This window comes from Rhinolophus sinicus, chromosome 16 (genome assembly GCF_057876585.1).
Source record: "Rhinolophus sinicus isolate RSI-liver-muscle chromosome 16, RSI-T2T, whole genome shotgun sequence".
Classification (NCBI taxonomy): domain Eukaryota; kingdom Metazoa; phylum Chordata; class Mammalia; order Chiroptera; family Rhinolophidae; genus Rhinolophus; species Rhinolophus sinicus.
This window is the reverse complement of record NC_142516.1, coordinates 185,737,902-185,764,269: the sequence shown is the minus strand read 5'-3', so window position 1 is coordinate 185,764,269 and position 26,368 is coordinate 185,737,902. Positions and strand designations below refer to the sequence as shown.

Genomic DNA, 26,368 nt, shown 5'->3' with positions numbered 1-26,368 from the left:
TCTCCTCGTTGTAAAAATGTGAAACTTGTGTTAACAAAGAAAAATTGGGAATACTGTAATTCATTGAATGGGCTCCACTCAAATTCTACAATTAAGCAGGAGTTAAGTAACCTAGGTGTTGAAAGCCTTCCAGACCCATGATACAGAAAGTTTTCCATCTTTTGACATCAGTGATGTAGGGAGGAACTTCAGCTATATGTTCTCTGTTTATCCGCAGAACATGTCTGCTCACTAGAACTTTCTCACCGTTAGGATTTAACTAAAAGCTCTCAAGGCCCCAACACATGTTCGTATTTCCTAACCGTTAAGTCAAAAGCTGCTTTCCTAACAGTGCAATCAAGGAGGTCTGTGATGGTGGAAATGCCTGCTGTTAATGATGCTAGAATGAGCCAGGTTTGGCTCTCCAGGGGCCCACCTGAACAACGCCCAAACGACCCCCAAAGCTGTGCATCAGCTACCTCCAAAGATGGGCAAAGGATTTGGGTCAAAAGTCACCCACGAAGGGTTTTGTAGCTATAAGCTCTGATTTGTGACTGGGTTACAAACCCTGCAAAGGAAGAATAAGTCTTTGTTGGCCTCCAGGCCACAGTGCAAGACACAGCTGTTCAATCAGGTTTTTGTTTGAAGTAAATGCGCCAACCTGGCTGGAAAGCATGTTAATATTTTAAATTTCTACATTAACAGCTGTACATGTGCCCAGGGGCTGAGGTGATGGCCGCCTCATATAATTGCTAGGGGAAAAAAAAAGTGTAAAGAATAAATAAATCCTAGCAAATTGGATTATCATTTGCAGTGGAATTGCCAGAGAGAATCTCACTGATACATATTCCTGCTTCAGCAAGGCATTTGACACCTTCTCTGGTGAATTGCATGAATGGTGTTAATTCAGGTTGGCTGGCCCTGTGTTTTGAAAATTGGCAGAAGGAGGGCAACCACCATGGTGAGGGAGGGGCTGAACAACAGACCTTTCTCTCTGAATATTAATCCCCAGTACTGCCCGCTCATGCAAGTTAAAAGTAAGTTAAAAGTACCTTGAACCTTGCTGGGACTTAATCTCTCCACTTTTGCAAAGAGGACAGTGACAGCAGTTTCCTTGGTACCCCTTTGCCATCCGAGGAGCCTCACACACTTAGTGGACGGTCTTTCGTCTCACATTGTCCCACTGGTGAGTTTTGTTAACTTTATTTAACATGTGAAGAAAGCAAAAAACAGGAAGCTGAAATGACCCTGCAAATTACACAATTAAAGAAAAATCACCTGAAGAAGAGAAAATAGGTTTCAGAGACTTTCAAACCATTTTTGCATCTTCTTTTCCTGTGTTCAGTATTCAAAAAAATTGATATATTGCTTTGCAAATGATAAATTATTTTCAAGAGACAGTTGTAAGGGAAAAGAGACCAAAGCAGTAAAGTGGCTTGCTCAAAATCACACAGCACGTCATGCTAATGTTTGAAATGAGGACCTGTGGCTTATTTATTTATTTATTTATTTATTTATTTATTTAATGTACTGATCTTCTTGCCAATCATTGGCTGTATTTCTTTTAGTAATAATGGTGCTTTATCAGGATATAGTGTATCATGACTAGTAACACAATCGCATTATACAAATGCCAAAAAGTATCTGTCTTTCACACAGGTCCCTCCCAGGAGGCTATTCAAGTCAAGGAAGGAAATGGTCTCTAAGGCCATGTCTGGTGAAACAGTTCCCCTTTACCCTGCCCAGGAGACCAAGATGGTGACCTCCGTGGGCTGCCTGCCAGTGGTGTGTCCAGTGTAATTTGACACTTAGAGGATTTTTTTTTTTAAATGTCCTCCTCCTCTAAATGACAAAATTATTTTCAGTAACAACCATGAAATGAAAATAATAATAGTGACCAAGAAAGAAATGTAGGCAGTGGAATTTTTTCTTATATTGAATTTCACATACCATTATGCCTGTAAAAAATAAGTAAAATAGTACAAGGAAAGGAAAAAGAAAACAAATCACAACTATCTATTCAGTGTTTCTCAACCTCTGGGCCACTCTTGAATTCGTATATCTATCACTCCTGTTTCCCTTTGGAAATTTTGCATGGCTCACAGAATTCCCAGATTTTTCCCAGTGTTCCGGGCCAGCCAGGGAACCCGGAAGCATTCCAGCTTCAGGGGCCTGCTCTCTGGGGTTACGCACCTGCCCTCCCCTAGAGAACCCGCAGCCCATGCCCTCCCTTCACCCACACCCAGGGAGATCTTACCCAGATGTACACTTACTGTCCTACCCTTTGTTCTGGCCCTTACTCGTACTTTAGAGAAGGGAGTCCATGCCAGAGCACACTGCCCTGGGAGGGTGGCAAGGTGCCTTATGTCTCAGGCACCCCAGACTCTTGCAAACACTTGCTTCTGCTTTTTCACCAGTCTCCCAGAGCTGCCCTGGCTCCTCGGGTACCGATAGGCATGACCCCAAAGGGCAACCCCAGGCAGGCCTGCAGTTGGACTGCTGGCTCTGGCTGACTTCAGGATCTTAACACCAGGGTCTGGAAGCAGAGCCACAGCTCCAGGCATCTCGGAGCTGTAAAGGGAGCCTGATCCCATCACAAGCAAGAGATTGCCTTTCTGCCTAGCAATGAGAATGGCATTTAAAATTCAATATCAGAAAAGATATTGACGAGATTAAGGGCCTGAAGGAATTGATTTATGAGGAAAGACCCAAGGAATTAAATATGTATAGCCTAGTGTAATAGGATATTAGGCTCCGAGCACAATTTCATTTCTGTGATCCAGTTGTTCCTGCGATGAGTCATCTAAGGGCTGGAGTTCTCTCCAAGGTTGTTTCTGCCCCAGGGGTCACGGTGCTGGAGGCAGAGAGGGAGGCGCCAGGATTGATAAACCGGGCCCCAGGCTTGGTTACCCTCATATCCAGCCGTAAATTGAAGTGCTGTTTCATCCCCAGGTGGAAGCACATGACATTTTAAACTCAAACAGATCTTGAGTCGTCTCACCACCCCCTGTGACAAGAAAATGTAAGCTAGTTCAATTCCACCTTTTTTTCCCCAAGGAGAAAAGTGAACCTTGGAGGTACCAGGCGGTAAATGACTGCCCTTCCCCGGGGCCAGGTTCTTCTCCTTTGTCAGGAATCCCTCAAGATATGTTTGCCTTCAGGCAAAGCCTTGCACTTAGGTTATGATAATATGCAGGTGATTTTTCACGTCTCAAACTTTCCCTGACAGTCGGGGATGGGCTCAGGATTGACACTGTCAGATTGAAAACAGGCACAGGCAGACTTCATCAGCAGGAGCTAAGGCTGACACGCGTGTCTTGGTGGTTCTGAAGTCAGTGAGAACCAAAAAGGACTAAGGGGGTGGAGGGCCTGGGAGTCCTGGCGAGAAAAGAAGACGCAGCACGCTGTGTGTTTGGGCAGCAGGATCTCACCCAGGGAGACAGGATTCTCGGGTGTATCCTCTCCCCTTACAGCAAGGCAAGGTGACAGGAATCAGGCAGAGCTGGCCACAGGTGGGGTCTTGGTCGCAGGCTGGCATATACCAAGGAATCAGGTTGGAGTTAGGTACATAGGCAGAGAGGGCGTCGCCATACAGACCTGATATTAAAACAGTCCATCCAGACACAGTCACATGCACCCTTGGTAGAAGCCCCTGGATCTCAGGTCCTGAGGTGATACGCGACTGGCCTCAAGGGCATCGCTCACTGAGTAAGGCTTCTGCTTTATAGCAAAGTTATGTAGATGGGCTAACAGTTACTAAAACTGAATCAAAAGAGCAAAAACACATTAAACTGATGACACTCCATGGGTTCACATGTTTCCAGACTTTTATGCCTAAATATTCAGTGACTCATTCCTAAGAACTAGTTTTGATTCAAAATGGATCCCTCCCGAGCCCATTTTCCTCACACCTAAGCTGATCCCCAGAAATCCTCTAGGGAAACTGCACTGGTTATCCTCATTATTAGAGCATTTTGCGCCACCCTAAATTAATCGTAGTGTGTCCGTTAGCGTCCTCATGATGCAGCGTCGAGGCCAGGCTGCTTAGTGACTGTTTCTCCGTATCTTTCTATCGTCTAGCCCAGCACGGGGTACAGAAAGTACGTCAGTGTCGATCGAAGGAATGAGTGATTGAATGAATATCAGCAGATTGTTTTAAAAGAACTGAACATAGAGCCAAGCACTGGGGAAATCCTGAAGTGAGGGGACGGAAAAAGAAAAATATGTGCATGCACGCGCACATGCACGTGTGTCTGTGGGGGATCTGAAGGTAGCATTCACTGTCAGTGCACGAGGTCCGACGTTAGGTTCACGAACTCGTTGCAGCGATGTTGCTAACTTTTTTTGATATCAGAGGGATTATTCATTATGAATTTGTATCAACTGGACAAACAGTTAGCCAAGTTTACTATTTGGAAGTGCTGAAAAGGCTGCGTGAAAAAGTTAGATGACCTGAACTTTTCTCCAACAATTCATGGCTCTTGCATCACGACAGTGTATCAGCTCACACAGCACTGTCTGTGAGGGAGTTTTTAGCCAGTAAACAAATAACTGTATTGGAACACACTCCCTACTCACCTGATCTGGCCCCCAATGACTTCTTTCTTTACCTGAAGATAAAGGAAATATTGAAAGGAAGACATTTTGATGACATTCAGGACATCAAGGGTAATACAATGACAGCTCTGATGGCCATTCCAGAAAAAGAATTCCGAAATGGCTTTGAAGGGTGGACTAGGCGCTGGCATCAGTGCCTAGCTTCCCAAGGGGAGTACTTCGAAGGTGACTGTAGTGATATTCAGCAATGAGGTATGTAGCACTTTTTCTAGGATGAATTCACGAACTTAATTGTCAGACCTCGTGTACTACCTGGTGGCATGAGTTCCCCTTACCTGCTACCTACCTAAATTTACAAAGAGTACTGCCCCACCACCATGCAAGACACAGAATCAGTGTTGTAATTAAGGGTCCTCTCTATTCTGTACCAAACACCGCTTCCATCCACCAGCCACCCACCATCCAGCCAAAGATTCCTGAGTTATCACAGTTCTGTGAGTGTCAGCTTATAATGAGATGTTGCTGGTGTATTTCGAGTAGAGTATTTGCATGGTGGTCTGTGACATTCATGGGATCTAACCTTATGTGATCTGTTAGCTACATAAAAACTTCACCTCGGTAACAAAATCATAACATTGAAGAAAAAAGGACAAGGTGGGGGTTCCAGTGTTGAAAGGAAATTTAAATCCGCCACACCACTCGCGGAGGTAGGTGTACACAAAAGTGTGTGTCCGCCAGCCCTGGCTCTTAAGTGGAAATGGTGAATGCCTAGATAGAAGCGTTACTAGCAGGATTTTAAGTTTGGCGTGTCCTGATTTCCATTTCAAATTGACAGTGCAGTGCGGTTGCCAGGGTAGAAACCACGGTTTGAAGCAGGAAAATTGAGTTGTGCAAGCGATAGCTCTCTCCTGGACAGTGTGGCCGTGGATACGTGACTTGGCCTCTTGTGTGCCTATGAGTCACCCAGCTGTAAAAATGGAAATGTGACCTCACTTACTCTGAGGCTTCAGATAACATCCGTAGTGCTCTTTGAATGTGTCAGAGAGAAAGAGCCATTACACACTGAAGTCTATAGCCCCACGAGCATTACAAATACTCTTATTAAGTCAGTGGCCTGGAAATATCAAGGTGTGTCAGGTTCGGCGTTTATTTACCTGTTATTGTCCACCAGAGTGCTTGCACTTGATTGGCATGTGGACAATTGTGTAACTGGAACACCAAAAATCCTGATGGTGCATCTGTTTAATGCCATGCTCTCCAAAATGAAATTTAAATTATGCTGCACTCAGCCAGTCCAGCTTAGAGACCCTTCTGATTAAGGTCTAGCTGCCTGTGAACGTATGTTAAAAATTCAAGCTAGAACGATTATTATCCAGGCTCATAAATTTCAAGTGCAAAAGGACCAGAAAGGCTGACTTAAATTACCTGGTTGTGGACGGACTATCACATGGTTTTCACAGGACATCTAGTCAAACGAAGAACAGCAGTTTTGAAGCACCACTGTTTTGAATGCATAAATATTAGATTCACGAGTTTATGCTTTACAAACAAAAGAAAGCATTAATTTTGAAGAATGCAGAAAACCCTTTGGGGTGTTGATTTTATTTTCCTCTAGTGGTGGTTATGTTGTTGTTTTGTCTTTTTTTTTTTTTTTTTTTTTGTGGACCATGGGGAAAAAATTACATAATTATGACTGGATTTCCCAAGTGTTTTAAGAAATATTCCCCTTCAGATTAAGAGAGACATCTGGAACTGCCAGAGTAATGAATCAAAATGTCTTATACGGCACTGCTATTTTCCTCTGAAAGTTTCATATAGCCTTATGTCTAGAACAATAAATTGCCCAGTAATAGTTCCTCAGGTAGTTTTTGTTATTGTGGTTGTTTTGTTTTTTTGCCTCTGTGTGTGGTCTTTTGTTTTGTTTTGGTTTGATTTTGCTAGATAGTGGTTTAATCCTATGCAAGTGGGGAAACCAGTGCAAGCATTCATCCATCTCTTGACTCATTCATTCATTCATGACCTGTGAGTTAGAGATGACCTAATTATTGAACCCACCATTGCTGGAGGCAGTCTACCTGGGGAGACAGCTATGGAATGTAATACAACTTAGTAAGTGCTTTGGGAGACATTAGAATAGCTCACTTTGCTTGGGTGATTGACGGAATCCAAGGATACTGCATATAGTTGCGCAGGTTCTGTCCTGGAGAAGGGCAGCAGACTAAATGGGTGAGTGGGAATGAGGTCAAGCCCCCACTTCACTGCCTCGCCATGTGCTCTAGTGGGAAGCTGTGTCTTCCCAGAGGGTGGAGCTTGTCTTCCCAGAGGGTGGAGCTGTCTTCCCAGAGGGTGGAGCTTGTCTTCCCAGAGGGTGGAGCTGTGTCTTCCCAGAGGGTGGAGCTGTGTCTTCCCAGAGGGTGGAGCTTGTCTTCCCAGAGGGTGGAGCTGTGTCTTCCCAGAGGGTGGAGCTGTGTCTTCCCAGAGGGTGGAGCTGTGTCTTCCCAGAGGGTGGGGCTCTTTTCGATTGTATAGGTCATCAGACCAGTTGTTGTTTGGCCCACAAGCATTCTTTAACTTGACTTAAAAAAATGAATAGGAATCTGCCAGGCAGAATTCTGGAGAGTGAGCTTGTCAGAGAGTTGTGAAAGGACCTGGTATTTCTAGGGAAAGACAAGACGAGCAATGGTTTGGATTTTATCCAGTAGAGGTGGGGGAGCCTGCAGTGTTTTTTAAGCATGGGAGGACTTTAATTCTCTCATTCTATGGGGTGCATCCACCCCATTATGCCTAATGCACTCTCCCAGTGAAGGATGCTCAAATCATCGCCAGTCCCCCCTTCCCGCGCATACTGGCTGCAGTGGAACATAGCAGTACATGTTCCCTAATGGACCTATGGGAGAATTCCCGTGGCATGCGTTCACAGCAGTGGAACTGCTGGTCCATAGGGCGTGCCTAAGAAGTTGATTAGCCAAGGCTGCTGTACAGAATGGCTGTGCCAGTCTGTCCCCCACCAATAGTACATAAGTGTTACTGTGCCCCACATCCCACTAGCAACATTATCCAGCTTTCTAATATTTGCCAGTCTAATAATATAAGACTCATCATCTTTTAGAAAGGTGGTACTTCTCTGACTCCCTGTGCTTTTAAGCATCTCATTATGTGCTTACTAGCTACTGAAGTTCATTTACATGTCTAAGAAGAATAGTCAAGAGTAGTGGTTCTTACATCTGGGGAACTTTTAAACAAGACTGATTCCTGGGCCCTGCAGAAGACTGATTCCTGGGCCCAACGAACTCAGATTATATACAGGTGGGACCCAGGCAGTTATGCTTTTTCAAAAACCTGCACATATGATTTCACTTATATGTGGGATCTAAAAAAATAAATGAAAAAACAAAAGAGAAACAGGCTTATAAATACAGGGAACATTTTGATGATTGCCAGATGGGAGGGGGTTGGGGAAATGGGTGAGAAAGGGGAGGGGATTAAGAAGTAGAAATTGCCAGTTATAAAAATAGTCACAGGTGTAAAGTACAGCATAGGGAATATAGTCAATAATTTTGTAATAACTATGTATGGTGTCTGATGGGAACTAGACTTAGCGGGGTGATCACTTTGTAAGTTATATAAATATCTAATCACTATGTTGTACATCTGAAACTAATATCATTACAAGCAAAACTAACAGAAAGATCTTCTTGTCACCCGGAAACAGTATCCAGGTCCTTCCTATGAATATGTTGCAAAATTCAGTGAAACCTTTTTGTAACCTGTACCTCTTGTGTGGGGAACAGTATATACTGAGCGTCTATGTCCAGAGACATTTGTACAGCTTCCTTTTAATGGTTGCATAGTGTTCCATTGTACAGATGAGCCATCAGTGGTTCTGAATTAAGCTACCTACCTTTGAAGCTAATCTCCTGCCCTTCCTTTGGCTCATTTTTAACACATTGCGTACCGCGGGGTTTAAATCCCTCGTGAAGATTCTCGTGATCCTTACGCAACGTGTTAAGGGAGTTTTAAGATCAGATTTGGAATTGTCTAATGATGTGACAGTTCACTCTGCATCATGGGAGTCAGAGCACCAGATCCCCTCGGAACTATTCTGGGGCCAATTGTGAGTGAGAGTGAGGAACAAGGTCATTCTCGCTGTTTGGAAACAGTCATTTTAGGTACTTGTCACGGTGCCAAGGTACAATATGAGCTCCCTGGTTTCTGTACCTTAATCAACTGGTGCACAATTAAATCACGTAAAGTAATAAGAAGCCAATGTGGGATGTGTGTTGCACTTCACATATGATTATGATATGGGCAGCTGGTGAAACAGGAGGTGCTGAGTTCTTAGAAAATTGCAAGGAAATCAGTTTATGCTAGGAGACCAAAGTGGGTTCTCACATTTCTATCCAGAGTAGGGACCAGGGCAAGCAAGCCCAAGGGAACACGCAGTACGTTGTTTCTGAGTACTCCCTACCCCACAACATACCCCCAAATGAGTGGTTTTGAAGATGTAATTTACTCCTTCCAGTTGGTGGATTTTAGCATCCAGAACCCAGTGCCAGCGTTTATTCAGGCCTTGGGAGTTCAGAACTGCCCAGGCAGCTAGCTCCTTGGCAGCCAGCTGGTCCAGGCCCTGAAGAAGCTTCCTGCTTTCGTGACAGGAAAATGCTACGGTTTTCGTATGACTAGTGTAGTGCACCATTTGTTATGGACAACAGCAGGAAAAAATGCACTTTGGTCTTTTTAAGCTAGTCCCTGGTTGTCAAGGAGCTGTGAATAGACATAGCCGATTACAGGGCCTGTTTCTGAAGCTCTTGAATGTTCTCCAGCCTGAGTACATGTTAACGTAGAGCCTGTTCCAAAGAATTAGTCCCGACAGCAGACAGCAGCGTGCTTTTGGCAAGAGCTGAGCCTCTGCAGGAGTTCCAGTTGACAGGGCAAGGAAAGTGCAAGGTTTACAGGAATCTGTCCAGTGGCCCTGCTTAAAAATAGCAGTGTGGGCCACGGTTTCGTGTTTTGACAGCTTATATCAGCAGTTTTCACAGCTGATATATTGATTGCAGTTTGGACTTCAGTCCTGCTGATCTAATAAAACATCCCTGTCATAACAGAGAAAGGAACTGGATCTTCTGTGGTCCAGCCACTTGGTGAAGTAGCTGTCCTGTCATGTAACATGAGGTAATCTTGGACAAGACGACTAATTATATATGTGTTCTTTTTAAATCTCTTCTTCCGCCAATATGTTGTTTATTAACACTATTCTACATATTTTACAAATATGCATTTGTTTGAAAGAATACATAATGGTGCCTTCACAAATACTAAAACAAACTTGTTTTCTCGTGCTTCAGCACCACGGACAGCTGGCGAATGTGCCCTCAACTACAATAGTGGTTACCCTAAGCTGGGAACGGGGAGGGGGACACCCACAAAAGGTCACTGAAGTCTGGACTACGCTTTAAGACATATCCAAATCTTCTCATGTGTTTGAACGGGTGTTTTGAATATCTTACAATCGCCGAGCCTCCAGCCCTATTTACCCTCAGTATCCTTTCATTTCACAGCAATTGCTGACCATCCAGGAGGAACTAAACACCAAGAAGTCTGAACTGGAGCAAGCAAAGGAAGAGCAGTCACACACACAAGCGTTACTTAAAGTCCTCCAGGAACAAGTAAGTGAGCGCAGCGGCTCCCGTTGGCAGAGCACTTCCAGTCCTGCCTCTGGCTTGACACCCACGAACATTCCCAAAGTCAGTGTGCAGTGTAGGGAGCCCGTCCTCCCAGCCTCATTGCTACGTGGGATTTCTTATCTCAGTTTTAGACCTATTTAGACCACCCAAGCCCGCCCCCGATGTGTGACCGTTTCTTCCAGAAGACAAATGAATTTTGACAAAGTTTTAAAATATTGGCCATGCAGATATATTTCAAAGCCAGCAGCTAGTTTCCTCGTAAGCCCAGTCGTGAGGAAAAGCAGTTTAGTGTAACCCGTGGCGCTCCTGCAGACGTGTGAACGTGGAGGACTGATTCTTAGCGACATTAAAAACATACCTTCCCAGCGCGTCTTATCTGCCCGTGGTGAGCAGCAAACCCTTTACATGGCGCTTGTAAGTCTGATCATTTCATCCTGGCTTTCTTTGATACTCGAGTGTGGCCTGGCATTGATAAGTGGATTTGGAAGGACTTACGGCAGGGTAAGATGGATCGCTGGGCAGCAGAGTGAAATCTAAGCCCCGTGTCTCCACGGGAAAGGCCGGCAGCTCTTGAAAACACGTTCCTGTTTCAGGCTTTCACTTGCTGCCCGCCGTGTACTGTAATTGGGAGGGAAACATCACAGGTAGTAACTCCAACTCTAATCAAATTAAGGTTGTTTTAAAGTTTTAACTTACAGTGGTTTGTGAGAACACTCTTTGTACATCAAAGGGACTGCAAAAGTGACATTTTAAAAAACATGAAGTTGGAAGAGGATGAGTCTAGTCAGCTGTGACTCATTACTTTACAAGTGTTTATTTTCTAAAGGTTTGGGATCAAGAAAATATATTTTCAGTTTTCCCTAAAAGTACAAATGATTTGTGAGGGAAAAGTGAAGATGCTGGATAGTTGTAAGCTTCTATAGCTTTGGAGGAAGATGCTGTATAAAACTAATCATTAGCTTCATGTAATTAATTCAGTAACTCAGGCTGAGGCTGAATCTGTATGATTTTGGATAAGTTAGATTGAACTGAAAAATATTGTGACTAAATTTGCATGATCTATGGCCTAGGAGACCTGACGTCACTGTTCTTTCTGCCCTTGTATTATTAAAAGACGCCCAGCAAAATGGAGCAGATCTGGTCCAAATTCAATCCTGATCAAACAGACATAGCTCTGAGCTTTGTTCTTTACTCCCACCCTCTTGCTCATGTGAGGGCTCATTCTCTCTCTCTCTCTCTCTCTCTCTCTCTCTCTCTCTCTCTCTTTCTCTCTCTCTCTCTCTCTCTCTCTCTCATTTACTGGGATGGGGAGGGATGAATTTCTCTTTTCTCAAAGTGACTCACATCCTTTATTTTTATTTGATGTCCAAACCCCAGTCCTGAAAATAGATTCGAAGTTTTGCAGAAAGAATTGGTCTGTTCTTGTTATGGTATGCATTTTTAAAGAGCAAAGCGCAAATACAGTTGTTATTGAAACATCATACTTCACTCTCCATTGCTTAAAAAAATAAATAAATAAGTGAAAAATGTGAAGAAAATTCAAAACAGCTAAAATCATTAAAAACCCAGGAAATAATGACTGGGAAGGAAGCATTTTTAAACTCGCTGTACTGATTGAAATGGGATGGCTCTTTTCAAGCAAAGGCACCAAGAATCTGTAAATCTAAGTGGACCCACAGCAGCCAAATGCAGCCCGGCGCTGTTGGCTGACACCAGGCTCTTTTCCTGACAGCCCCTAGCCTGGTGCCCCTGTCATCCTTGCAGATGGCAGCCTGCAGTGGACATGTTCCTTTCATGTCTGCAGCCACCCTCCCACAGACAAACACGTAAAAACACGCTTCCGCCTCCACAAGCATTGCCTTATGAGAGTTTCTTTGGACTTGCATAGACATGTGCTGACACCTTTTCAGTGCCTGCATGCATAAGGCCTAAACCAATGGCCTCACTGCAGGAGATTCTGGTTGTTTGGGCCTAGACTCTTGCTACTGAGAGAGAGAGGGAGAGAGAGAGAGGGACCCTTCTCTGAAGACTTGGAATTTTGCTGTTCAAAGTGACTGCCACTTGATGGGCATATTGAAAAAAAGGACAAGGTCCTGAGGGCAGATCCTTGCCGTCAGCAGGCCCCACCCCTCCAGGGAAGGCAGGCACATTCCCTGAGTTGTCTGTTTGCTAAGACGCAGCTTCTCTGAGTCCTTCCGGGCCCCACTGGCTCCTGCCTTTCATCTCCTTTACAAAGGTGATAGCTTCCGGCCCCTGGAGCTTGCTCACAAAGCCAGGTATCATCAGACACGATGTTCAGCGCTCCATCTGGAGGATGGGAGCAGCGAGGGGAGAAGGGGGAGCAGGCCAGCCAGGGGCACGGCCTCAGCTGCAGGAGGCAGGAGTGACCTGGGGTCATTCCGGCAGAAGAGAGCAGGGGACGGACAGTACACATGGACAGGGAGAGATGAGAGCAAATGCGTAGCTGACGGAGACGGCACACAGTTAAAGGAGAGCATGGAGTAGGAAAACAGGATTTATTCAAAAGGGAGAAGGAGGGCAGCGGGCATGTTTGGGCCAGTCACCATGTAAAGGTGGGCAGGCTTTCACCACAGCCCCGAACTTCCACTGAAAAATACCAAGACCTTCTGAGCTAGCCCCATTCTAACTCACAGAGGCACGAGTTACGGGACCCAAGGTGGGATGAAGAAGAAGATGAGGGACTGTACAGTAAGAAAACCTTCAGATGGGAAAGCATAGAGGGTTTGTGTTAGCCCTTCCGTGCCACTGATAGTAGATGGTAGTCTGTGACCGCGGCACTTTGTCACTCATTGCCTGTGCTCCCTTAGGCTTGTTATGTGTGAAACATCAGTACGGCCCTGAAGAAGAGTAGGTAGGATTTTTCTTTGTGAGAGTGATGTGGAAATGAGCCACCATCAGCCCCGTTGGTCCACGATCAGATGCCCCACCTTGAATTTCTCCATATCACCACCATTCCTTCGGCAAAGCCCCTCTCTTGACATGGAGAACATATGGCTTCCTTGCCGAGAGTTTGAGATTGCCTTAGAAAATATAATGAAGCTTTCCTCTTAACATGTACAAATAGCCAGAAAGAACCAATGTTTGAATCAAATGGTAGATATGCATTTATTTTCTCTCAACCTTTAAGCATGTATTTCCCACCATGAATACTTTATTTTAGGCATTAAAAAAAAATGATATAGGAGGTGCTGCTTCCAAAGCACAATAAGCCAGGAAGAAAAACTGGCAGCAGCTGCAAGGCCGCTCAGCCTCTGCCCTTGCTCTCAGCCTCCATATGTCTGCTTGAGTCAGGCGAGGATAAAATACCAATTAAAAGATTCTAGAAATCTCCTGGTACTGATTACTCGCAAGCCTTCCAAGAGAGTAGAGAGTAGTGTTTTCAAATGTTCACTGTTAAACATCTCTTGTAAGAACTAGCGTTTCTTCTAACGCCTCAGTGACCAAGCAGATATCTTCCCAGGGCTTCCTTGATGAAAAGAAGCGACCCCTCTTTCAGGCCCTCGGAAGCCATGTTACTTGTGCCAGGGTGTTCTCAAGGAGGACGCGTGCGGTAGCACTGCGGCACGTCCACCGAAAATACATCATTCACGAACAATCGTTCGTACAACATCATTTAGCTGGTGGCAACTTGCAGGCACTGCAGGGTTGGAATTAATAGCAATACAACGAGGAAATGAAATCATTTTTTATTCTTAGGAACCAATTTTTTTGTACATTTTGTGCCTATTGAATTGCTCTCTAATCTTATTATTAAAAAATAATGACCAGGACCCATTTATTTTTTGCCAGCCATGAAGTTTCATAAAATATTGGCCTCCAACTGGTTTCAGTAGGACTCATTAGAATTATGTGTTCCCTCAGTGTTTTTCTGGTTGGAAGTTTTATAAAGAGAAACTCAGGTGAATTCGTGTTAACAGTGATATGGGTGTAACAGCTATGCTGGCTTATTCATTTGAGTTTTTTGTTTTGTGTTTTCCTTAAATTTGCAGTTAAAAGGTACCAAGGAGTTGGTCGAGACCAATGGCCACAGCCACGAGGACACAAATGTAGGTATCACACGCCTGGTATTTGTTCTTCTTGCTTGAGGTTGGTTGGATGCCCACGGGAATGTGACACTTTATTTATAACACAAAAGTAGTGAGAAGCCCTGCCCCTTGGTGGCCTATTAAGGTTACTGTGTATGGTTTGGCCGTACAGTGTGGTAGATAGGCTCTGCTGTTGGTTGCTTAGGTTACCAAAAGGCACCCTACAAACACCGTGTTTCCCTGAAAATAAGACCTAGCCGGACACTCAGCTCTAATGCGTCTTTTGGAGCAAAAATTAACCTAAGACTTGGACTTATTTTACTATAATATAAGACCGGGTATAATATAATATAATATAATATAATATAATATAATATAATATAATATAATATAATATGTAATATAATGTTATAATATAATATGTAATATAATGTTATAATATAATATAACACCGGGTCTTATATAATATAACGTAAGACTAGGTCTTATGATATGATATACTATGATACCGGGTCTTATATTAATTTTTGCTCCAAAAGATGCATTAGAGCTAATTGTCCACTAGGTCTTATTTTCAGGGAAACATGGTACTTGAGCTAATCTCTACCATACAAAATTCGAATCTCAGTGAATTTGTCTGAGCCCATTATATTCTCAAAGCCATAAACGAATGGTGTGTTGGGAGTCCACATGGGGTGAGACCCAAGACGGTAATAAGTTGGATATTGCGTGTATATTTGTGAAGTCTGCCTGGCAACGAAATGATTGCCAGGCTGAAGAGGTGTCAAAGCAAGCCCTTTCTTCCCGAGAAGCCCTTGAAAGTGTACCTCTCTTCTGTTTGGGACCCAGAATAGTAGCATGACACACCTGTCTTCCTGATACAGAGTGTAATGGTGCAAGACCCCCTCAGCATGCCTCCTTCCCCTCTCTGTTCCTTGCATTGTCCCAAATTAGTCAAGTACTCTCTCTGCCTTGGAAGTGCCTTAGTCCCAGGTGGAATATTATACCATGTGTGTCATTGTCTCTCCATATGTTTTATGGCTTTGTTTTTGTCTTGTTAAGACTCTGATACCTGTCTGTATCCTCATCACAAAAAATGCTGAATAAGCAGTTCTTTTCACATAACAGAGTCAGACATGGTAATAAATGCTTGATTAAACTAGCGCTAGGAGAAATTATACATTTCACGTTCACTCTTACTGTAATTATACGCAGTAAAAAGACCGACATTCAGAGTACCCCAAATCTGCTCTTATGAATTGCTGTTCCTACCAAACAGACAGTTAACATATGCTTGGAGAGAACCTACCGTGCACCTGGAGCTCTGCTAAGTGCTGGGGCGGAGGGTGGTTTACAAAGAATTGTGAGGCTTGCTTCTGCCCTCAGAGGACTTGTAACCGAGGTGAGCAGCTGGGAACACGAGGGCCACATACAAGATGTGGTAGGTGTACAGGAAGGTGAGGCCGCTGTGATGTGACTTAGTCTGAAACCCGGACTTTGCTGCTTGTAAACTTTGTCAGCTTGACAAGTTACTTAACGCCTCAGAGCTCCATTTTCATGTGTCAAATGCACGACGAAGCCTACCTCAAAAACAACCACAATGTGGCAATGAGCTAAAGAACGCGAAAACCTTAAGGGTGCTTTTATTGGGGGTTCTTTGTGCTGGAAAATCAAGACTGGCTTCGTGGGTCTGTGGCCTTTGGGTTTGGCGTTGAAGAATGGATATGGACTGAGAAAGTAGGAAGCGAGAGGAGGAAGCCACTTATTCCGAGCTGTCTGTCCATAGGCGACATTGCGACCTAAGTAGAGTTTGTCTTCCCACTCCAACGTGTCATGACCGCCTTTCTTACCCTAAAACCTTTCTTCAGGATCCTGTTTTCAGGGACACACAGCTGCCCCCTTGTCAGCCAGACCTTTCATTTGCACTCCTGTCAGAGTCAGTCCCTTTGTGCATTCCAAGGAACCTGCTGTCGAACCCAATAAGCCAGACCAAGTGGCAGGGTGCCTCAGTTTCCTGGCCTGTAAAATGGGTATGATAGGACCTGTCTTTCCGTCCTCCAGGCTTGGTGTGAGAAACAAGTGAGGAAATGGGTGTGGAAGGATCTCATCACGTTGTAATTGTGAGGTTCTACCTGAGCAGGATGTTGTCACCATTACAGACTCACCTGCTGACTGCGTGAGCTCAGACGGTTCAGGGTAAAGCAGGCCCAACACGATATCAAGCCCGTAGTCTCTGTTCTGAGGAATATTGAAGGCATCTGTGATTAAATGGGAGAAGTAAAAGGAGGTCATCGTCCGGGTCTTTTGCCCTTTCTAGAGGAAAATTTTTGGATTTTAAAACCACTTCTCTAGAATCCATGAAGCGGGCTTCGTCATTAACCCAAAGAGCTGAGTGTTGAGAGGTGGCGTTCACGTCCCATCGGAGGGAGGAGCAGCACCGCGAGCGAGGGAGGGTGAGATGTTTGTGCCGTGCACCGCTGGCGGCCACCTCTGTCACTGCGCAGGGGGCTGGGCTCAATTCTCCAGTCACTGTCTATTTTGTCAGGGGTTCCCAGGAAGGTGACTTATTCCCTTGTCCTTCTCTTTCTCATCTGCAAAGTCGTCTCCTTTGGGCAGTTTTCCTAGCACTTCCAGTAGAGTTATGTGAAAGTAAAGAAACAAAAATCACTTATCTGGGCCACATTTGGGGAGCGCTGGCAAAATATTTTGTCAAGATATTTTTAAATGTCTGAAATGAGGTCTGGGTGTCATGTGATGTTTCCACCAGCCCCGTGGGGGTGGAAGGAGACGGAGAGGGTTTGAATGCATTTTGATGACCGAATCGCCATGTGACCCGGGCAGATCGTTTGACTTCTTTGAACGTCACTTTCCTCATCCTTAAATGTGCTAAATCCCTGGCCCAGAGTGTGCACTCAACAAGCGCCACCCTTTTCCTCCATCAAAACCGATAGTACTTAGGGTAGCAGGCAGTACTCTGACAGGGTGAATTTTAATGCAAGTCACGAAGTTTAAAGCCTCTGGCCCAGAAGTTATTGACTGAGACACATAGATTTTTGTGTGGGTGTGTAATTATTCACATGTGAGGGCAGAGATTTACTATATTATCATTTATTAATAATAATTACACAGTCGAGGGGAACTGGCATATGCCTGGGTATTCTTGTGAGAGTTGACGATTGCTTTTCAAAAATGATACTATTATAAATGTAAAAAGAAAAAGTTTGCAGGAAACTAGAAAATTACAGAAAAGAAGGCAGAAGTGAAGAAAAATAACTGAGTACCTCATTCCTCACAGGTAACCACTATTGATATTTCATTTTAGTTCATTCCCGCCATATGGGTGTATATGACCAGAGGGAAAAACCCATAAGTAAATGAATAAATAAATATTATCAGATTGTCTTCAGTTTTGTACCATCTTGATTTCTCATTATGCCGTAATATTTTTCTTGTCACCAAATTTTCCTCAAAGACTTGATTCTTAATGGCTGGATAATGTAGATACGAAATAATTGAATAATACGCCTATGTGTTAAGCATTTAACTTCCCATTTTCTAACTATTATAAATAATGCTGTAATTAACATGCCCGTAAATCTTGGTCTGCATCTCTCATATTTGTTTCTGGGGGATTCTGTATATTAATAGCTGTGTCACGAAGTCTGGCAGGGAGCTACAGGCTTGCAGAATCGTTCGGGACTCAGAATGCTAGCGTAGCAGGTGACTGCTTACGGTATCCATGAGTCATCTTGGAGGGAGCCACTGAAAGATATGTCGAGTCTTCTAACTTACTAGGAATTCTTTTGCCTTAGTCTCAGGAGCTGTCAGGTGTACGGGATGCTAGCCACATCTGGATTTGGTCAGTTTTCTGTGATTTTTCTCTCGTTTTTACATTTTATTGAATAGCAACAGTATCTGACCAACACTTCCTTGAGGTCCCCAAACAGAGGCATCTTTATGAAGCCACCTTTGTCCCCGTATCCCAAGACCTTCTGCGAGCTTGTGCCCATGAGGAAAGGTTTCAGAAGGCTAATCTAAAACCATCAGAACCAGAAACTGAGACCAAGTGCAAAGGCCTTGCTCGCCACGAGCACTGCCCTGGCTGATTTTAACAGCTTTGCTTTGTGTTTGGAATTGGGTGGATGAATAACAGTGGGTGGTCAAACCTTTGAAGTTTACACTTTAAACCCAAGTTGAAAACTCATCTTTCTCACAGTTCTTTCGAGATTTCAGTTATTCCCCATCCAATTTTCTTTCCCAACAAGCAGAGCTGTATTTTTTTGATCTCCATCTCTCAGCAGTCTCCCAGCCCCTAGGAGTGCTGGAGAACAAGCCTGGTCTCTGGTAATTATGCATCACAGATACCAAAATCTTCAATGAAATAAGGTAATCTGTCCTCATCTAGCATCTTTTTTGATGGCCTTCCTCCCAGAGGTATCCCCACCTATGGGCCTTCCATGTGAATGTTTAGTGAGAAAGTGGAGGGGAAGGGAGAAGGCACGAGAAATGCAGGAACAAGCAGGAGGAATCAAATCAAGTGACAGCTTAGGCCTGCGATGTGCAGTCCAGTTTGATCTAAAAGGTTTCCACAAATTTCCTCTCCTGCCCTCCTTGCTTCTGCTGCAGGAAAGCTGCTTCCCCACATCCTCTGCTTGCACAGCAAAGGCCCACTCTAGGGTTAGAGAAACCATGTGCAATCTGTAAAGAGGCTTCATTTGTGACGCCGAAGGTGACCACTGTCAAGTAAAACACCCCTTCCACCCCACAACAAAAGAAAAGCACACACACGAGAAAAGGCTTCCGTTTTTCACGTTGCCCCCATAAGAGAGTAAATCCTCAGAGTTGTCCTTAAATCTGTCAGTGTAAAGATGTTAGGAGAGTACGGAAGAAATACTGTGTGAAGAACATTTTTCCGGTTTAGTACACTGCAGCGGAAAACAACTGCCAGCCATGTATTTTAATGATGTTTGTGCAGAATCCCTGCGGGCACGGAGGGCTTTGCCCAGTTTCCAATGTGGCTTTCATCCTTTAGGCAGGTAATCAGGAGAGGTAAGAATACACTCTGATGCATTAAACAAGGTGAGAAAGAAAAAGAAAAACCCCACAGGGAAATGGAACCACATCCTCAAAGGGCAAAGGCAACCCAGGGTCGAACCTTTCCTCCCATGACAACTTGCCCCGTGCTCTTGGGAACCCCAATCTTGAAGTGGAAGAGGAGTAGACGAGACAGTATTAGGACTGACATCTCCCAACCCCATCCCACAGGCTCTGTCAGAGCAAACTGGAGCCCCCGCCCCAGCGAGCATGCGCCAGGCAGAAACCGGGCTGTGAGATGCAGGTGTTAACAGTTCTCCCAGCCCCTGCATGTCTCTCTCGCCATCTCCTGCTGCCCTCATCTTGTACAGGGCCAGCCCCTCAGCTTGTGTTCCGATAGACTGCCATCCCTTCTTTGCTCAGTAAGCTGACAAGTATTCATGGAAGGAGAGAGCAAAGCGTAGAGATTCAGACAGATCTGGGTGCCAAGTGGCCTGGGTGCAATCCTGGCTCTGCCACTTACTATCCGGGCAACTTTGAGTGATGGACGGAACCCCTGAAGCGTCCCGTTTTGTTCACTTCTAAAAGGAAGTTGATCCTACCTACCTCATAGTCTCAGCGTGAGCACTGCTTACAGTGCTGATGTGATCGGTCTGTGTTGGGTGTTGTTACTTCCCCAGCCTTCCGCATGCCTGGTGCTGTGCCGGGTACTAGAGCTCCGTCACTGAGTAACACGTGCATACTTCCTGCCTCAGGTGCAGCCGCCACACTGCCCTTACCAAAGCTAGTCCACGTTTTCAATCCCTCAGAACCCACTCTCCCTGCCTTCAGGTCAATATCACGGTGGGAACAACTTATTTGCATGTTTGCAAAAGCTCTCTGGAGATAAGGACTTTATCGGAAGGATTGGCTTCATGGAGAAGAGTGTCTGGTGGGAGTGGGGTGCAGTGCGTGCGTAGGTAGGGTGTAAGACCCCTGTAAAGCTCAGCTGGAAAATCAGAGGCCAGGGAGAGATGGACCCACATCTGTAGGTGCCTAATCTTACCCTTGCTCTGTAGATGTCTGAAATCCGTAAGGCAGACTTTCCATGAACTAGTATTTCCTTTACCCTGGAATACACGACCCTGCTCGCATACTAAGTGTGCGTACCTAGAACTTGGCCTTTTCCTCAAGTTCCAGTCCCTGTAAATCATTGCTTTGCACCTGCTGATATGCATGCATCCTTCCCCACCTTCACCCCACGCCACTCTCTGTGGCCTTTTGCCCCACCAGCTGCCTCCTTCCATTTGGCATACCATGTTTCCTGCTGTGAAATCCTTAATTATACCTGAAAAAACAGACAAACAAACAAAAAAACCCATTCACATCCCGTCCCAGTACCCTGGAAAGAGATTGAGCCTGGAAGTGTCCCTGTTATTACACCCACTTCCCGGCACGTGCACACCTCCAGCAGCGGATCAGAGGCAGAATTACTGTCCAAACCAGGCAGAAGCTGGCCCATTCATTCACTGTTACTGCTTTTGTTTCCAGTAAACACTCAAGAGAAGTGCCCTCACCAGGTGCCTCCCTGCCAAGTGACAGTGTGTTTCACAGCTGGAACGTGCGGCTGCAATTTATCCCTTGTGTCAGGAGGAGATGGGAGGCCCTGCTCGGCCATTCGTGGACGTGGAACATGGAGCCAGATTAGCTCATGTGCAATAAAGCTGACAGGTTGGGTTTCAAGAAGTGAAAATACCTTCTTCCCCGGGCCAGGTTAAAGAAAACCAGGCAAAGGAGACATAAATCCCAGCTCTGTGAGATGGTCTGATGTGGGCATGGATACCTGCATAGCTGAAACCAAGATCCGAAACAGACTTTTTCCACTTTGGAGATCGTACTTCCCCTGAAAGGTTAATAATGATCCTCCCTCAGGTAGAAGCAAAAGCAATTATTTAGAATAGAAGACCAGTAACTTTTATGGATCCAATATACATGCACATAAGTACTCTTATCCTAAAGGTGCCATTTTCTTGTTGTGAAAAATTTGGAAAATGCAGAAGAATACACAGAAAAAAATAACCACCTGCAATCTCACCACTGAGACACCCATGTTTCCATGTCCTTGTATTTCCTCCATTGCTGTGTATGTGCACAAACATATATTTTTACCAAATTTACAGCATATCATATGGGCAGCTTTACGGCCTGCATTCTTTTCTTAATAAATCACAAGCATTTCCCCATGTTATTAAATTAGTGCCTAATACTTCATGCCACAGGTGTGCTCTCGTTTATTTAATCAGTCCCTGCTGTGGGACTTTAAAATATTATTTGTTTTTGCTGCCACAGACAGTGAGCGATGAATATTCTTCAACAACGTGTTAGCTGATTCGTCCACCATTTAAGCACTTTCTGAAAGGAGGAGCTTTTCCACTTGATCAGGATTTAGAGATAGACACTGATTCTTTTCAAAGAGTAAAGCTCAGCCCCTACACCTACCGTGTTTCCCCGAAAATAAGACCTAGCCGGACCACCAGCTCTAATGCATCTTTTAGAGCAAAACTTAATATAAGACCCGGTCTTATTTTAATATAACATAAGACCGGGTCTAACATAATAATATAGTATAGTATAGTATAGTATAGTATAGTATAGTATAGTATAGTATAATATAATATAATATAATATATAATACTAGATATAATATATATCATATCATATCATATATAATACTAGGTATAATATAATACTGAGTCTTATGTGATATAAGACTGGGTCTTTATAATTAATATAATATAATACTGGCTCTTATATTAATTTTTGCTCCAAAGGACGCATTAGAGCTGATGGTCCGACTAGATCTTATTTTCGGGGAAACACGGTAGGTGATGAAATGAACAGCCAATAACAATGTCTGGGTGTTACCACATAGAGAGGATTTGGAGTTCCTCAACAGGAGAGGAAAGTGACCCCCAAGACTATTGGCATTCTGAAGAAAAAAATCGATTGTATGTACCTCATAAGGAATTCAGAACAATCCTGACCCATGTGATTTGGGGTTTTGTGCTGTGAACTCTAGGACCGTCTTCTCGATGCTCTAGGGGTCCTATGGCCTATTACCCATGTGGATCCCAGACCAAGGCCCACGGACCCAGGCTGCCACCACCCAAACGAGGCTCGTCCACCGTCTCGAGAGAACACAAGAGATTGAGAAGTGAGATCAATTAAAAGGACAAAACACATTCTAGTCCCAAACTGAGAATTAAGTTTTTATTTCTAATATGGCCAAGAACATACATGTAAGCACCAAGCCATCAAGAAGACATGCATACATAAGCACACAGACACGAGTGGAGTGTATTCTGATGTCGCATAAACCTAGAGGCCTCAGTCACAGGGCCGCTGCTTCCCGTGAGACACAGCTTAGCACTGCCTGACAATGCTGATCAAAAATGAACCGGGAGACAGTTTAGGAGCATTTGTGGGAAACGCCAGGAGCCCAAAAGGTGGGCAGAAGCAGAATTTTCTTCTGGTGCCGTTGGAAGACGTAGGGGAGAATAAGGAGCATTCTTCACTCAAGCTGCGTCAGTTCCTTGTCCACCAGGATTGAAGATCCGAAAACAGCGAGCAACAAAGATTCACCAGTAGGGGAACGTCCTCTCTTCTTAGTTCTGTGAGGAGCCATAGAGCTTCCTAGATGTTTGTTGTTGTTTAGAGTATACACGTCCTATGTGATTTCCATGCGCCTGGCTTCTGCTAGCCACACCTGACCCAGAAAGGGGAGAGGTGTGAAATGTAGGAGCCGGGGCTGGCGGCAGCCTTGGTCAGCCCACCGTCTGTGACACTGGCTTTCCTGGGGGCCTTCCTCCTGTGCTCAGCACGCCCAGCCCTCCTGGGAGAGTTCTGAAATGCTGCAAAGGGCGGTCGGTCATCCTCTATTTCCACACACACAGCTCACCGCCACACCGCATCCAACATTTTGCCACATAACTCACTGGACTGTGGCATTTCTTTCAGGAAATGTGTCGGAAGATGACAAAGAGGAAAGTAGGTGGAAAGGTGAGAAAGAGGAAGAAGGGGGGCCAGGGACAGGAAAGAGGCAAGAGGAAGAGCTTCCCTAAGTTTCATCACCTTCTGCTGCCCGCCTTCTAAATCGACCCTGGCAGGCAGACAAGCAATGGCTTTCACTGTCATCCACACTGCGACCAATGCCAGCCTTGAATTCTGCCTTCGCCAAAGGTGTGTTTGTGGATGCACGAATATACACGCTTAGTGAAAACTTTAGCCAAAAACGAGGTTCTCAAATTCGAAGCAAAAAGCTCCGATGTTAATCTGCAAATAGAATATCAGTGGGCTTACCTGGAGAAACTGCAAAGATTGGACTTGGAAATGAATATGTTCAAACCACCCAATAAAGTGAAGTGTGTTCTGATCATTCAACCTCAGAAGTCTTCCCAGCTCTGCTGGAGACGGCTCGTTCCATTCCCTTTCTTCCCTCTCTAGGGTCTAACTGGCGGGGACCAGCCCAGCTGGGAGTTCACTGCCAATGCAGCTTCACCTCCCTGCCTCCTGGCACGCCCACTGTGCCCAGAGGGACACCAGCAGAGCTGCCCACCCAGGCACTAGACATCTGTTTGTTTGTTTCTGCCTGTAACTGAGCATTGTAATCAAACCTCCAAGAAGGTTGCAGACCTCACACTTGTGGGTTGAAATCTAACATAGGAGATCAGAAAATTTCAGAACCTCAGCAAACCCCACCTCAGTCCCCTTCATATGTCCATGATTCAGACAGAGCAAAAGGTAAACGGCAAAGGAAAGAATCGTCCCAAGGAAGAGGCCTTCACATGTTATATTCTTTATAGAAAGATTGCAGGGTTTTGCTGTAGAAACGGGTCTGCAGTTCTCAGCTATGCAGCTACAGGCCAGGGAGGCCCTTCCCCATCACCCTCTCTGTCTCTCAACAGCTTATAAACACATGAAGTCACCATCATTGGGAGATCGGTAAACAGTCCCTTGCCAGGTGTATGGTAGTCATTCTCCAAAAACTCTGCAGGTTCCTCTGAAAAGACTCACCAGCCTTGGAACGCTTAATGGTTTCTTCGTTTTGTTTTTCAGATTTCTGTTCATTTGATTTTATTTTTTTTTTTTTTTTCAAGAAAATTCTATAAGCCGTGGGCTTCCCAGCCCTGACATTGGTCTTGAGGAAGAGATGTGTGGCTGTGATGTTTATCATCATCGTCGTTTTTACGAGGTCAGCTTCCCTGTGAGATTACAGAGTGGCTTTCTTTGTCTGGACAACTTCCAGACTGTTCAGTAGCTGATAAGCTACTTATGCCTATGAGACTCTCTGAATCTAATTTGCACAGGCAATTTCTCTCCATGCCAACGTTGAGAATGATGACTTGAAACTATGAGAAAGGTCTACAAGTGCAATCTTTGTGAGGCCCCTATACCTACATAGGTGTAATTCCCCCCCATACAACATAAAACACACGCACACTTACGCCCATGAACAGAAGCCTGCATGCTGGGGGTGCCAAAAAAATGTATACAAGTGGACACTTTGGTCAGCGTTGCTCAAGCAGTAGTTCACCATCAACAGAAGTGTCTGGACGCTGATGGGAACCACTTTGACCATTTCTTATAATTGCGGAAGTCAAATGTGACTTTTATTCATCTTTTGTTATTGGTATATATTGAGTGTTACAATTTTAATAGTTTTTTCCTTTCTTACAATGTGTATACATTTTTGGCACCCTCTGTATATATATTGTTCCTGACCATTTTATGTAACAATATCCAAATGGGTCCCCATGGTAAGAACAGAATCACTATTGGCCTGGTGTTAGGCATAACCGTTGGCCTCCTTATGTTGAATAAATGACCTTAGTCAATAAATCGAATTCAGCTCACTACACCATTCATTAAAAATTCTAAATAATTAGATTTTTTATTGATAATTCCACTTTCCTCCATCTATCATGTCATCCTTTTTGCTGGCAATGCAAATTGCGCCTGTTTTTAAGCCCAGCTCAAGTTCTGTTTCTTGGGGCCTTATCCTAAGATCAGCCCAAATCAATTAGCATCTCCCCCATATTCCCACAATATTTATCATCGTTGTAAACATGCTGAGCAACCGCGCTATGATAGGTCTCTCTCCTCAACTCAGGTGTAAACGCATTAAGGGAGGTGATGTATATGTAAATGCCTTCCAGAACCTAACACAGTAATGAGCCTGTGTAGGTGGGTGCATTTGTAATACATTTAAAATACTTACTGATGAGGATTGAGTTGACGTAGAATTTCCAGCAGCCACAGCCAGCTCTGCGAATCTGTTTGGCCTGCTTAAGCAAGAGTTGCACACACTTTCTTTGGCATATTATCCGCAGGTGGTCTTTAAGATAAACATGTTTTATTCCGGCTCACTCTAACAGGTGTCCGTAAATCTTGTGGACGGTGAAAGTTAGAATTGAGGTGGTAGGGGTCACCTCATCCAGCTTTTTTGTTTTACGGATTTTAATTTGGGATGTGTTTTCTTGCCTAATTGTTGTATGCCTGGGAGTCTTATATTTTCAAAGGCGATACTTCTCAAACGTTAGTAAACAACAGAAGCAAACAGAGAGCTTCTTCAAATACAGATGCTGGGCTGCACCCTAGAGTTTCAGGCTGGGTAGGTCTGGGCTGGGGCCTGAGAACTTGCATTTCCCATAAGCTCCCAGTAATGCCAGTGCGACCAGTCTGTGGACCACACTCTGAATAACTGCCAGCTGCTGTCCAGGCCAGTGCAGGTTAGGTCTGCTTCGGGCTGCTCCAGCACTCAAGGCCAACCGGTGTCACAGCTTCTATCACACGGTATTTCAGTGTATTTTACATGCCTATCCATCCTCTAAGCCCTTCTGTTCTTTGAGAGCAGGGAGAGCTATTATTCATCTTTGAATCTTGTTGTCTAGCACAAAGCCTGCCATAGTGTAGATGCTTAATACATATTTGAAAAATGAAGGATGATGGCCGTTCAGTAAATTCCAGTCAAAGGAGACTGCACTGACATGTGCAGAGGCCTTAGTCTCATGTTGAGTTTTGTTGCTATTC

At 44.5% G+C, this 26,368-nt stretch overlaps 1 protein-coding gene across 3 annotated transcripts in view; it reads left to right on the top strand.

Moving 5' to 3' along the window:
• The window catches only part of ENOX1 (ecto-NOX disulfide-thiol exchanger 1), a 366,236-nt gene that overhangs the window by 306,146 nt on the left and 33,722 nt on the right, over nucleotides 1-26,368 (top strand). For 2 of the 3 annotated variants that reach the window (XM_088793020.1, XM_088793019.1), the window contains 2 exons: nucleotides 10,095-10,202; nucleotides 14,231-14,287. In XM_088793020.1, the coding sequence (XP_088649146.1) occupies nucleotides 10,095-10,202; nucleotides 14,231-14,287 (165 nt within the window). The remainder of the gene's footprint in view (nucleotides 1-10,094; nucleotides 10,203-14,230; nucleotides 14,288-26,368) is intronic. The other variant, XM_088793018.1, reaches the window with a different exon arrangement.